This window comes from Pygocentrus nattereri, chromosome 10, assembly GCF_015220715.1.
Source record: "Pygocentrus nattereri isolate fPygNat1 chromosome 10, fPygNat1.pri, whole genome shotgun sequence".
In the NCBI taxonomy this organism is placed as follows: Eukaryota; Metazoa; Chordata; class Actinopteri; order Characiformes; family Serrasalmidae; genus Pygocentrus; species Pygocentrus nattereri.
Window position 1 is genome coordinate 10,201,823 of NC_051220.1, and position 15,296 is coordinate 10,217,118.

Here is a 15,296-nt window from a genome sequence, read left to right on the forward strand (position 1 = left end):
TTTCTGGACAGAAGTAAAGCGGACCAATCACGTACTCGCTCCAGATTGAAACGGGTGGGACCAAACAAGAAAGAGCCAATAATATGTCTTCTAGAATCCAAAATATTAGAGGGTGCGAACGATGGAGGACCAATCATATATGACGCACGGGAAGTGGAGCGACAGAGGACCAATCACGTACGATCTACTGTCCAAAATTGACGGAACAACAATGGCCCTGTAATGTCCCCAACAGTCCAAAATAGGCGGGTCGAAAGACAGAGGACCAATCATATGCCACCTAGAGTCCAAAACAGCCGGGTTTGAGCGACTGAGAACCAATCATATGCAATCTAGGGTCCAAAATAGACGGGTTCGAACAACAAGGGACCAATAATACTCCCACTACAGTTCAAAATAGGCGGCTTCGAAAGGCAGAGGACCAATCATATCTACGCCAGAGTCAAAAGTGAGCGGGGCCTGGTTGAAGAAATCCAATCATATGCGCGCCCAGCCTGCGGTGGGCGGGGTGTGTGTGGTGGGTCGGCGCTAACGTGCAGACAGTATGGCGGACGATGGGGACGGCAGGAGTGGAGCAGCAGCGGGCGACACAAGCGGCGGGCAGGGCGCGACGAGCACAGAGGAGTTGGATCCAGGGCCCGGTGTCGGCGGCATGCTGCTTAACCTCAGCATTTTACTCCTCGTGTTGGCCGTCTGCTACGGCGTATACCGGCGGTGGCTGAGGCGGTCGGGCGCGGACGCGGCCGCGGGCAGTGAGGCCTCGCCTCTGCCCAAGATGGGCAGGCGCGACTTTACCCTGGAGCAGCTGCGGGAGTACGATGGGGTCCAGAACCCGCGCATCCTCATCGCCGTCAACATGAAGGTGTTTGACGTGACCAGCGGCAGAAAGTTTTACGGACGCGGTAAGAAGGAGAGAGTTTCAAAATAATCATTTTGACACGAAGCTGAAGTCATCCTCTTGTTTGAATATTCCCGTTCCACCTTCAATAGTGCAGCAGTTACATTCTGGCGCCTGAGTCGCCAGAATGTGATTGCTGCACCATTTAAGGTGGAACGGAAAAATTCGAATGGGAAGCCAACTTCAGCCTCGTCACTTCTTCGACTGTGCAGCTGTGAAGCAGTAACTTCTCTTCAGTTGATAAGCCTGAAAATGTAGACTTTTTCCTGGCAGGCTCAAATCCATAAAACGGATAACGCTAAACCCCAGAAAAACTGTTGCTAGGGGCAACAGAGCTCACACTGCAGTTTTTATTTTAGCTTAGCTTAGCTAACGTTAGCCCCTACCTCAGCCATAGCAAAGCAATGGACTGATTTCATAAACACATTATGTATGTTTTTTATTATTGTTTCATTGGCTATAGGTTCTGCTGCTTCGTTTCTGTTTAACCAAAGCTTGAATGAGTAAAGGGAGCAATCAGTGGCTTGCGTTGGCATTAACGTTATTTGCTAATGGCTAACTTAGCATAGCGTAGCGCAACGGCCCCTCTTAATGAGCGGGCAACTTCTCCAAGTTCAAGTTCTGAGATGTTTTGATCACTATCGGCCACTAATTTACCACGAACTGGCGTGGTAAAAACTTCTAAGGCAATCCCCAAGTCCCAGAATGCTCCAGTGAGGATAAAATATGATATTTCTCTGGTTTTTAGTGACACGGCCACTCAGGAATTTGACTCCAGAACTGCAGAGGGGAAATGTTTCTAAATTGGCATCGGAGAGTTTTCCTATGTGGGGAATTGAATATTTATATGGCTGAAAATGGTTTTTAAATCGATTTATATCAATTTAGGAGAGCACAATTCTCAAATCACAAGAGCTGCATTTTATGCAGTTATAGCCTGTATGTAACAATTACATTAACAACGTTGTCTTCAGTTTTAAGTGGGGACATTTATTCTAATAAAACAAGAGCTTGAAAACTCCCTATAGATGGGAATAGATGAGTTAGACCAATCAGGCAACCTGTTGTGGCATCACCACCACAACTTTCTGGCTGTCTGGCTCACTGCACTCTGGGGTTAAGCCTCAAGTCAGAAGAAGTGGATATTTTGGTGTTCTTGGCCTAAACCTGAATTTATAGATAATAATGGGAATTAAAATCACAATTATTATATTGTCACAACTAATATATTGTGAATAAAGATCGCAATTAGATATGTTCCCCAAATCGTTTAGCCCTTATTTTCTTCTTGTTCTTCTTCTGTTAATATATTATTATTATTATTATTATTATTATTATTATTATTGTAAGGTGATCAACTCTTTCTCTCATAGCTAAGGAGACAAGAACTTAACGTTATAAGGATCCATATTTGAGCGGAGAAAGGGAAATTTATTATGTCACAGGAAAAACAAAACTTTTTTTTGTAGGTCTTCCTTGATGTTAGTAGTCATCCAAGCACAAACCTTACATTTAGTTTCACGGCTGACCAAGTCTCTTATTTCTCAAATGCTAGCTGAATATTTCTTGTATATAATTGTATATAATATTTCTAATAAGACTTGTCAAAGTGGTTACAGGAACGAGGAATTCTATCACTAAAAACAATATCAAAAAACAATATCTCAGACACAGGCAGTGAATTCATAACCATTTCATTTGATAACTTTCTGCAAGGTAGCTTTTAGAGGTGGTCAGGTTCCTATCACCACCACTGTGAAAAATTCTGACTCTGTAAGTTTCTCTAGAACAGAGTGTTTCACGCCAAATCACCCTGAATGACTCTATTTACATCTCAACCCTTCAATATTGTAGAATATTTTTGAAAAATGGTTGGAGTTCAGTACAGCAGCTTTTCAGCTATGGTTAGCTAGCCAACCAGCAGTTACAGCTATTTTGGCTGTCTAAAAAGGACTCGGGTGCAGTGCTGTGCATCAGACTTTTATTTATTTCTTTATACAAACCCAGTTCTAGAAATGTTGGGATGGTATGTGAAATGCTAATAAAAACAGAAAACAGCGACTAGTAAATTTGATCTGACTTGCGTCATATTTTATGTTTGCCTTATGAAATTTGTTGGTTTTTGGTTAGGATGGGAGCATGTTTACCACAGGGTTATATTTCTCTTCCTTTAAAAACCACTTAATAATCATATGGGGATTACAAACAAGACCCTTCTGGACGGTCAGTCTTGATCCACACTCTATGATTGCGGAGTCATACTGTTGTAACACGTGCAAAATTTGGCTTGGTTTTGTCATGGTGAAATAAGTATGGGTGTCCCTGAAAAAGATGGCCTGGTAGCTTATGTTCTACAAAATATGTTCAGCAGTAATGTTGCTGTCACAGATGTGCGAGTTCATCCACTGATACCCCCATACCGTGAATTTCGAATTTTACACTGGTTTTGGCCCAGAGAATGTCCACTTTCCCACAAGCAGTCAGGAAGCTTGACTCATCAGACCACGATACAAGTTTCCATTGTTCATTAGTCCATTTCAGGTGTGCTGAGCCCAGAGAAGTTGGCGGTGTTTCTGGGCGCTGTTGACACATGGCTTCTACTATGCATAGAACAGTCCTAACTTGTGTTAATTGATGCAGCGACAAACTGTTTATGGACAGCGGATTGTCAAAGCATTTCTGAGCTCATGTGTAATATCCACCACAGCAACATGAAGTGCCATCGGAGGGCTCGAAGGTCAAAATATCAGGGATAGTAGAGTATATTGCAGTCGGATCAGATTTTTTTGCTGCTTCATTTTTGGCTAGATTTTTATCTACAGTCCAAATTTTTTCTTTTTTCTTTTCATAAATGCTTCTGGATGAATCCACAGAGCAACTTAATTTGCTGGTATAACTCTTCCAATGTAGCCACGTCTGACATGGACATTACACGGATAGGCGTGCTGTGTTTACGTGTGGGTGTGTGTCCGAGTTTGCTAACACTAGCTCTGCTTACGCGTGTGTATAACAGAGGTTGCTGTCTGTAGGTGTGGGAGCCAGAGTTTGCTTTTATTTGTTGTGTGTGTCTGTCTGAATGAAAGTTTCCTAGCTGTGCCTGTGTGCCAGATGTTGTGTACGTGCCTGCAGAGAGAACGTGTCTATTTAAAAATGAACTGACCAGCTCAGTGCTCCTCTTTACGTCACCACTGCACCTAGTAAAAAAGTTGTATCATAGAAACGTGACACGCTGTAAACAGTTTCAAGTACGATGACTGCGGCTCTGACACTTTGCATTCAAAGCGTAAAAATTTGCCTTTACAGCTCAACTGTTGCAAAGCTGACCCAGCAGCTGTGACTTGTATCTTCTACCACGTTGTGCATTTCCCTCCCCCCTCCTTTATGTCAGTTAAGACGCTGGTTTTTGGCTCTTCTGGTTACATGCCACAGCTGTTACACACGAGATGCATTCGTGCTTAAAACTGTTGCACTTCTGCTTAAATTAGTCCTTTTATTTTTTAAGGTAACAGCATTAGAAGTGCAGTTGTAGCTTTATATGTATAATCTTTATTATGGCTAACAGCTGCGTTAATGCTCCAAGATGTGATTCATGTTCAGAAGTAGTGCCTAGAAATATAGCCTAAATATGCTACGCGAATACTTGACGTTTTCATGATGCACATACGTGGCACAGTACACACACAGTTGGGCCTGACGTGGTCTTGTTAGCTACTTGTTAGCAAGTGTCTACACTTAAGTCATGCAAAGCATTCTACAAGCATGAAGACTAAAATTAGTGCTAGCTGTATTAGCTACTGAATAAACAAACACGTAAACATGTTAAGCATGTAGTTGAAGTTAGAAGAAGGAAGGGATTATTTTATTTACATGTATTTCACTCAGCTACCCACAGAAAATGTATGTGACTCACATGCTTGTTGCTATATGGTGTGATTGTATAATCTAATAAAGATTTGCAGTTAGGCTAAATAATTATCCCAAGTAGTTGTGATTATTGAACAGTGTTTAACCCCTTTTAATATCTCAGGCTTATTACATACTAAGGCTTATTATTTAGTAACTACAGGGCCTACAGTGCAAACTGGCTGAGCTATTCTTAGGTTATAGACGTGTGTAATAAAACATTGGGTCTGTCAGTGGGCCCTGACCATTTAAGGGGTTAAACTGTTAGAGCTTCACAGAGTTCAGAATACAGTGTTGAAGTGGTGTTGGCCTATTTAAAAGGCCCGTGCCTTACATTTTTCTTGTTTTTTAGTTTTTGTTTTCCCATTAATCTATACCTTAGGTGAAAAAAACTAAAATGCAAGAAAAATGTGAGGCATGAGCCTTTTAAATAAGCGAACACTACTTTGGGATTTGTGTTGCCTTATGAACCAAAAACAGCCATAATTGTTTTCTACATGAACATTTTCCAACCTCCCTTTATCCCTGAAAGTGGCTGTTTTTTGTTTTGTTTTGGTTTTCCTGATCGGCTGCCCACATTCAAGAAGCAGTTTGGTCTGAAAGACCTTTTAACCTCAGCATGAAGGGGTGTGACTAAACCTCTGTAGGCTTAGTAGGCAGAACATTACTTCATTATCAGGCTTCTAGCACTGCTATGTAGGTGACCATGCCAGTCTTCAGCGATAGCAGAGGAGGGTAACGTTCAGCAACCTCACTGCTAGACTTTATTTTTCATACGCCTTCAAAGAGGGGCTTTTGCGATAATTATTTACTGTTGCTCACTGCTAATTCTTCAGTGATGTGATGCTTAAGTTACGTTCTGGCGTCACAACTGCTGGACTATTTAAGGTGGAACAAGAAATTTACTTCCTATGGATCCTTTTAAACAACGGATTGAAAATTAGTGTTGAATTGTTTACCGTGCTGCAGTATTGATAAAGTATTGAGCACTTGATAAGTTGGAGTAGAGACAATGCACTAGTAGTTTCACATTTTTGAAAAAACACATTGCACTGTACAAAATCTAGTTAAATGGGAATAATTATGCTTGCTTCATTACAAAACATATGCAGTTGTTTTATGTTACAGGTTTGCCAGTTTCTGATATGCTCAGAAAAGCATATGACCTAAGTCATCATGGTAATGATATTGTCATATTGTACGCCTCTCTTCTCAGGTGGCTCTGTTCAGGCCTTAGCTCTCCATTGGCTGTCTTTAAGTGTGTGCTATGCTATCTGATTCTGAACCATCACTGGCATGAATGGATAAGCAGGCCCAGAGCTGTATAAGTGGCATCATCGGGCTGATCTCTTACCACTGCCCTTGTTTTGCCACACATTCCAGGTTTCCAGCCTGTCTATTGACCTTTGTTCTGTTTAGACCAAGAAACTTGTTCTGGCTTTTAACCCTGCTGTCCTTTGGCTTTCATTCATTAATGGAATGTGTTAGGCTTTTATGATGTTAATGGTGTCTTGTGAGAGGATTAGATGGTCATGTTCCCTTTCACTTACCAGCAGAAAAAAAGAAGCTGTGCATGACAGGGGTGTTTCACATGGGACTCAGATGATGCAAAGCATATTTTTACACAGTTATCAGTAAATCACAGCAATAGAGTCTCTGCAATTCTTTGTCACATTTCCTCATACAGAGCAGGCAAAAGTATGACTGCATTTCAGTCATAAGACTTTAGAACAGACCTACGGGTATTTTAAGCCTTGTCATGCTTTCCAAAGAGAATTTCAGTGGACAGTCTGCAGTTGACAGTGTAATCTAGTCTGAAACTGGTTTATTTAATGTCACCATATTATGATTGCTGTATGCTTTGCAATACAGTAAAGCATATTGCTGAACTCTTGATGTCATGTGGTTGAAGTTTGACTTGCATTATTTTCATCAAAATTCTATATATAATTTTTTTTTTTGATTGATTGTCTTTAATGACCCAAAGAACATCTGTGATTGGTCAAGTAGTTCACAGCACACAAAACATTTAGTGATTGGTTGAAAGCATATTTACTGTTGATGCCTTCTGCTTTCAATATTGTGTAGTCCAGGATAAGACATAGTTTTGACCCAGTCAGTGAAATTCAGGGAAGTTTATATATAAACTCAGTCACATTTTAACATCATTAGAATACATTAAGGTAAATGTTGTCCGCTATATAAAATATATTAATGTACATTTAATTAAATATAAATTGAAAAAGTATATTTTTACAATTAGCTACACATATAAGGCTGTTTTGGGGGCATTTGCCACTCATGTTCGTAGGAGCAGAAATGTAAAATATGGGGGCATTTTTGCTCTTTATGACAAACATCCAGGTTTTGTTTTATTCTCATTAGCACCAGTGAAGAAACAGTCCTGCAGCCTTTGCCTCCTGATGCTCTGTACTGCAGTAGCCATCTGCCAGGCTTCTGTGCACAGGCTCTTCTGTTGGCTGTGGAAAATAATAGATTTAATTTGACAGTCTCTGTCTGTTAAGCACTTTTTACTTCTTATGCTCATCAGGCTCTGAGAAGTGAAAGCCTGAATGCAGGTAGTCTGTGTGTGGATGCTGTTCAGTTCTTTTTATAGATTCCTGATTCATTTGAGGCTGTGTTGCAAGGAATCGACCACCAAAGGAAGAATCGATTCCTGTTTTTGGAATCAGTTTCTATGTGTAGTTGGCAGTGTTAACCTTTTATGGCCATGCTTACCAACCTTGGTCCTGGAGACCTGCCTCCCTGCAGACTGTAGTTCTAGCCACAGTCGGCCACAGCTACTCCAGTTAATTAACAGAAGTCCCTGATTGGCTGGATCAAATGCTTTAGGACCAGGCAAGAAGGAGGAAGCTTTTAAAATGTTGGTTGGACCTTTATTCTGCAGGAAAGTGGATCTTTAGGAGGAGACTTGGGGACACTGTTTTACAGTAATAAACAAACTTTAAAAGACCAGTTATTGTGAAGACAGTGATTAGACTGCATGGGTGTTGAAATGTTATAATCCAGTACAGTAATACTCAATACATTATGCACTATGTTTTTGGTCTAAATACAGTTCTTGGGCTGTTTTGCATAATAAATAATTTATATGTGGCGGCACGGTGGCGTGGTGGGTAGCGCTGTCGCCTCACAGCAAGGAGGGCCTAGCTTCGATTCCCCTGCCGGGTGACCGGGGTCCTCTCTGTGTGGAGTTTGCATGTTCTCCCCTTGTGGAGTTCACATGTTCTCCCCGTGTCTGCGTGGGTTTCCTCCAGGTTCTCCGGTTTCCTCCCACAGTCCAAAGACCTGCAGTCAGGCCGATTGGACAAGCTAAATTGTCCAGGGTGTATCCTGCCTTTCGCCCGAAGACTGCTGGGATAGGCTCCAGCACCCCCCTTCGACCCTGACGGAGAAGCGGCTTGGATGGATGGATGGATGGATGGATGGATGGATGGATGGATGGATGGATGGATGGATGGATGGATGGATGGATGGATGGATGGATGGATGGATGGATGGATGGATGGATGGATGGATGGATGGATGGATGGATGGATGGATGGATGGATGGATGGATGGATGGATGGATGGATGATTTATATGTAATTGAAACAGTTTGTGATGATTCTTTTCATAGTTTGTAATCAAGTCATTGTCAGAGATATAAATCTCTTCAAATGTAGGTATTGTGATATAAACTGAGTCTGTTCTACTGTTTCTCATTAGGTTGAAGAGTGTTCTGTAAGGCTTGTCTAAGCTGGCAACAGTTGCTACGACTGATTGTGTTTGTGGGTGGAGCTTGGATAGACCAGTTGATTCTGTATGTTTGGAATCAGTCTGGGTCTCTAACTCTGACTGTAGAAGAACTCCAGAGCTGCTCTTTTGCATGCTGTACTAAAAACAGTGCCCCGTTCATTTCCTCTGTACACATTCCATAGTTTATTGAAAGGATGGTTTCGGTGGGCTTTGGCAGTGTTTCAGCTCTGGGGAGGGCGTGGCTGTCTAACAGCTGTTTTAGGTTGCGTGTGTGTGTGTCCATGTGTGTACATTCCTAACATGTCTAGCTGCCTTAGTGTTGTGGCATTGTCTGAACTGTCTCCAAGCCAGTCTTAACTTGCCAGAGATTCTGCATCTTAGCATTTGAAAGCCGTAAATGAAATGTCAGTGAAGTTATAAGCTGTTTATTAGCAAAAAAAAAAGGTCTGTATTGATTACTCAATAAAAAAAAGAAAGCTTCTCAATTATGGCACTGTAGTTAGGGATTTACAAAACTGATTGCAAAACTGAGTGCATATTTCAAATTCTCTGACTGTAAGAAACCCTGAATAAATACGCCTTCATTAAAAAGTTTCCAATATTTTAATCTAATGAAATAAACAGTAATTAAGCAGTAAAACTGGCAAGAAAGGTCATACTTAAGTGTATTCTCTGTAGAGGGTGTGATCAAATGTATGCATGACTGTATACACAATTTATTCAATTAGTTCTGGTTTTGTCGTTTAGCTTTTTTGATTAATCATCCTAATTATTACTTGTTAAACAATCTTTGCGGTTTATGTACCAAAACATTCATTTTTATGTGACCATTTTCAAATCTCTCTTTATTTCTTAGAATTATCTATGCTGTTTTACTACTTTAAGACTGAATGCCTGCCCAAAAAGCAGTCCAGCCGGAAACTCTTATAATAAGATCCAGGTAACAGGCCCTCTGGAATGTCTGCTGCTGATGATACGTTATGTCAATCATATTTTTTGTTCTAGAGAAACTTAATTACAGATAATGTCTTCATTTTCAATTCAGTGCATCTCTGACATGAAGAATATTTTTTCCGGGTAGCTGTTTAGTTTGTATAGTTTATCTGTTCCATCTGTGGTGAATTAGTACAGCTATGCTGACTGTGTAAAGGAGATGTGGATATGGATTAGAAGTGTTTCATGATTGCACTGATATTTTTCTTCTGGCCTTGCAAAATTGCACAATTATCATTTAAAGCACACAGTCTAAATCAGCAGCAGCTGTGCAAAACTGTATGCTGGATCTGGAGTTTAGTAACAGTAACTTAATATATATATATATATATATATATATATATAACTGACAATGAAAGTTTTTGCATCTCCTGTAAAGTTACTTTTTCAGAGTTAATGAGGATTTGTTTGTTAGTTTGTTTGTTTTTGTTTGTTTTTTACCCCTCAGTCCATACAGGCCATATACAGTAACTAAACCGTTGAAGTGTTTTGAATCCATTGTTTCTGTGGTGAACTTAGCATGTCATTGTTTCTGTGAGCACATTTACATATTTCAGTCAGAATAGAGGTTGTTTACATATCAGTCTTAAAGGCTCAGAAACAGCCTTTTCAAATCTAAGGCATGAAACTAAGTTGGGAAATGATTTCTTTCATGACTGCATTTGGTACATAGAACAGAAATATTGTCAGTGGACATGAGGTGAAAAAAAAAAAAACAACTCACTATTTCATGTGTTAACTTCCAGGCTTAATATTCAGTTACTGCTGTGAAACTAATGTGTAAGTTCTGTGGTTATGAGAGTGAAGAATGTTCACACATACAGACCAGTTTAGTGGATTAATATTATGTATTTTAATTGTTGTACTGTTGCTCTTCCAGCACAGTAAATGCCTTCTGTGTGTCCCTATTTATTTATTTATATTATTTATTTGTTTGTTTTATTTTTTGCAGAGGGTCCATATGGAATCTTTGCAGGCCGGGACGCTTCTCGTGGTTTGGCTACGTTCTGTCTGGAGAAGGACGCTCTACGGGATGAGTATGACGACCTATCGGACCTCAACGCAGTTCAGATGGAGAGCGTCAGGGAGTGGGAGATGCAGTTTATGGGTGAGTGCTTGTATCACAGAAAGCTGAATTTTCCTCACTTTTTAAAAATGGGTTTAATGTATAATCATGTAAACATTATGTTCATGTTGTACATAACAAAACATTTCATTCACTCCTCAGTTGACACATAAAAACTTAATTTGAAAAACTGAAGAAAGTCACCGTTTTTGTGAACTTGAAGTGCCGTGCAACTTTCATGTAACATGATTTGTTATTCCCTGAAGTTGTAGGTCCAGATCATGGAAAATTGGATCCCCTCACTTGTTTCAATAAAATAGATTGATGTACTGTGTTAGTGTTACATGGTAGCAAGTTTGAAAACTTCCCATTCATTCCTCATTCCATATAGTCCATATGGAAGCTTGTAGCAGTGTAATCCCACTCACTCTCAATGGAATTAAAAGTACTGTATCAGCCTGTGTTTTCAGTGAGGCACAGTTCAGGCCATCTAATCAGAACTAGAGCGCATTTAGCCCCAGGTGTTTGCTTTTTTTTCTGTATTTTTATGGCTCAGATTGTTTGAAACCTGCCCTGGTGTTATCAGTATCTTATCGTAGGCTTAGTATTCCTTTCATGTTGTCCTTGGAGAAGGATAACTAGTTTAAGTAAGAAGATTACTAAATTGTGTTTTAAGTCTTATGACCTGCACAACAAAGAGTGCTTGTTCTTGTCCAGATTCATTTAGAGCTTGTTCATAATGTGTAATATTGTGTAATAATCATATTTTGACTCTTTATTTTCTTGTCACTCATGCAGAAAAATATGACTACGTGGGTCGTCTGCTGAAACCGGGTGACGAGCCGTCGGAGTACACGGACGAGGAGGACATTAAGGACCATCTGAAACACGACTGACGTGCTCCACCTGCACAGCGACCAAAGCCTGAGACTCAGACCGCTACCATCCAACCAACCTGCCACTCATAGCCCTAATTACCACCTTTACCCCACTGCAACTATCCCAGATTACCCCTCTCTATGGCAAGAATAAAACTCCAGGCAGAAGTTTTGGTACTGCAACAGCAGAAAGCTTTCAGCAACAACAGAGCTCCAGAGCTCCAACCACTTACCCTGCTCTACTTGGCAGTGGTGATGTTTTGCCACTTCCTGATTGGGGTAATAAATCTATACTTGCTTCAAGGTATCCCTTTATGCCTTGTTAATAAACTCCTGCCTTAATCCTTTCCTTTATTTACCCAAGTGGTTCTCAGCCCCAGTCTTCTAGAGCCTGTGCTACTTATCAAACCTGTGATAATTTGTGAGGGGAGTTTAGCACAGAAAGCTCAAATTACATGCAGTGCAGCAAGTTAGCCAGTTTAAACTATACTGGATCTCAACTGCACATGTATCATATAGTCACTTAGCATGGACAGTAATCTCCATAACTTTCCCTGTGACTTGTACGGTGAAAGTTTCATGCAATATTAGTTGCTTGAAACCTACGTGAAACTACTTTTGCACTTGAGTTGCTTAATGTAGCTCATTTGAATCTCGCTGCTGTTTCAAGCATCTCAGCTTCATGGAACAAGTTAAGTTTGAAAGGATTGATTACAAACAGCATCGGCTCGATGTACAGGAAAATGAAAGACGATTTTTTGGACACTTGACTTAGCCTAACAGGGAGTTAACCAAGGGATGACAAGAAACAAACGAAGGTTTCTCAAAGCTTGCATTTCTGTTAACTAGCCAGCTGACGGTAACAGCTGTTCAAACTCTTCTCTCTTTTCAGTAGCCAGTCTTTCATCCACACTTAGTTTAGCCCTTTAGTTTTTCTTAATCAGTTGTATTTACCAATGTTTACACAGTGACAACTTGAAGAATTTTGCGGAGATGATTAAAAAATGCTACTAAATATTTCTCGTGTAGATAATTACATGACCCAGATTAGTTCATATTGTAAGAACGATATCATAGATCAGACAATTTTATTTGGCTCACTAGTGGAGTAACAGTGTTGGATGCAACTGGTTGCATGCAAGTTTCACCGTGTAAAGCCAGCCTTAGAAAAGAAAAGACAACACGTTGGCTCACAATTGAGCTAAAATAGTTAATGGGCAGTTGCTTCATTGGTTTTGAACACTTCTATGTTCAAAAACCATGTCAGAATTGTCCATGGTAATTGATTCAAGAAGAGATCAGGCTGAACGGTGCTGGAGTAAAAGCCCACGGTGAGGAGGGAAGAGATCAGGAAATGTGCTTATTGGACAGTCCTCACTTTGGGCTGATGTTATACAGCAAGTGAGGAATCCTGCTCTGTGATATCATCCTCCCTCCACCTGTGACTGGGCTTGAGAACCCCATTGCTTTGCCTTTTGCATTTTAAAAATTTTTTTTATTTCATGGGCCCATTGTTTATGTTCCGTCCCAATCCATCCAAACTCAAAACTGAAGGTTACCTTTTCTCTCCTCCCTGGACTCGCCCCCTTCCCTTAAGCCCTGTGCCCTTGCTCCATGTGCCCTAAGCCGTTAACTCCCCTGTACAGTGAAGCAACCCCGGGGCTTTTAAATCCTGCACATCTGCGTGTTTGGGTGACGGACTGAAAATGTGAAAAGATTTTTACAGAAAAAAAAATGGAATGAAACACTGAAATTTCACACATCCAGATTACTATTCACTGGTTTCCTTGGGGACGTCACTGTTGATAAACCCAGTGAGGGGAAGCCTTATGCTATGGGATTGAGAGAGAGAGGGAGAGACGGTTCAGTCCAAAAAAACTGGGTCAGGAAACACAGCTGGGTACACCTTTTTTTTTTTTTTTTTTTTTTTTTTTTTTTTTTTTTTTAATTATAAACAGTTCTCTGTACTACAGTAACACAGACACAGTCATTCATTTGAAGCTCTTTTTTTGGTGGACTGTCTTTTTATTTCTGTTCGTTTTATTTGAAATCAACTGAAAAGTGAATCCGAGGTTAGATGTTTGTAACATTGGCCAATTCAGAGGGTGGGGTGTTATTTAGCATTAGCTGACTACTAGAATTAGTAGGTTACTTTTTGTGCACTTTTAGTGTCACGATTTTGGTTTTGTCACAGTGTGATTGTATACATTTGGGTAAGTGGGAGAGGGGTTTATGGGCAGTATTGGGTGTTGGGGGCAAAAAAAAGGCCTCTTATTGCTTTGAGTCACATTCTTAATCAGAATTGCTGTTTGGAACACAAAGGGAAATCAGTTTTTGTTTGGACAAAATCAATCGACTGTTTTACTTGTCTTGATTCCTCCCCCTGCCCCTCCCCATCCACCCCATGAAGAAACAGTCTGAGTAGAAATTGTGCCTTATTTGTGTTCTTTTATATGTGTCGAAACCCTGGACGGCGAAGACGGAAAGGAAGAAACAGGAAGAAGACTGGAGGGGAGGGTCAGGGTAGGGGGTTAAAATGATAAAGCATGGAGTAAAACATAAAAAAAAACACAACCAAAAAAAAAACTCGTCCCATTCTCTTGTTCTGCTGTCGGTGTTAAAACGCGCCGTAACGCCCTCCCTTCTCAAATGTTCAGATGACCAAAAGGCATGCTCCAAACCTGAGAGAGCCCCCCCAACCCCCCCTCCCCACCTCTGTGCAACCTTGTACATAGACTTTACAAAGTATTCAGTGTTACTGCCATGTTTATGTAGTTAATGGACTCTATGTACTACTGTGTTGTATTGGCCATAAGTCTCTCTCTCTCTCTCTCTCTCTCTCTCTCTCTCTCTCTCTCTCTCTCTCTCTCTCTCTCTCTCTCTCTCTCTCTCTCTCTCTCTCTCTCTCTCTCTCTCTCTCTCTCTCTCTCTCTCTCTCTCTCTCTCTCTCTCTCTCTCTCTCTCTCTCTCTCTCTCTCGTCTTTTATTTTCTTTGCTGAAGTTCTTTTTAAGTGTGAGAGACTTTTCAAAAGCGAATTGTAAGGCGTTTTTTCGGCAGGGCAGGGGGCGTGGAGGTTCAAACACTTTTTATTTTTTGTTTTTCTTTATTTTTGGGGTAGGTGGGTAGAGAGGGGTAGAAAACAAAAGGAGAAATAAAAAAAAGTGGATTCTGTAAATATGTGTATCATTTTATTGAAGCATGTGCAGCATAACATTGAGCTAATGCTGTTTTTTTTTTTTTTTTTTTTTTTCTTCTCCCACTTCACGTATTTAATTGTCAGGACTGTCTGTGTGAGCGCCTGCGTGTGGGGAGGAGGATGAAGAGACATGCTGATGCATAAACAAATAAACAGATTTGGATAATAAGTCAGTCTTGTGATCTCAGTGGCTTAAAGCAATAGTGCAATCAAGTATATAGCTCACCTCAAATGTAGCTGATTAGCCAACGTATGCTTGGTGCCTCTTTTGCTTATGTTGCACTGGAGCTGCGAAGCTAATGTAACAAACAAGTAATGAAAGTGTACACACCACCAGTTAGTAGTGTGCTAACTGCATGTCATCTTCCATTAAAGGAAATGTATCAGAATTTATATTTGTAATTAACATGCGTGTAATGTTACAAAGACATCCACATTAAAGGAAAACCACAGACATGTATTCAACATCAGCAAAGCAAAAAAAAATAAACTACATTGACAACATTTCCGTTTCTCCAGTAAACTTAAATCCTTCATAGGCCTAGTTGTAGAAAGCTTTTGTTGCTAAGACATTTTAGAGACTCAATAAATAAGCTAACATT

General features: G+C 40.4%; 1 protein-coding gene across 2 annotated transcripts; it reads left to right on the plus strand.

Moving 5' to 3' along the window:
• Window positions 1–521: 521 nt before the first annotated feature.
• On the plus strand, window positions 522–14,863 carry pgrmc2 (progesterone receptor membrane component 2). 2 transcript variants are annotated; one of them, XR_001858714.2, is made up of 4 exons: window positions 522–902; window positions 10,506–10,661; window positions 11,418–11,776; window positions 14,779–14,863. XR_001858714.2 is itself a non-coding variant. In XM_017716739.2 (3 exons), the coding sequence occupies exons 1-3, from the start codon at window positions 545–547 to the stop codon at window positions 11,513–11,515; spliced, it is 612 nt and encodes a 203-aa protein (XP_017572228.1). In that variant the 5' UTR covers window positions 522–544; the 3' UTR covers window positions 11,516–13,232. The 2 variants fall into 2 exon arrangements, 1 of the variants encoding a protein (XP_017572228.1); XM_017716739.2 differs by lacking the exon at window positions 14,779–14,863 and having other exon boundaries at window positions 11,418–13,232.
• Window positions 14,864–15,296: the final 433 nt, after the last annotated feature.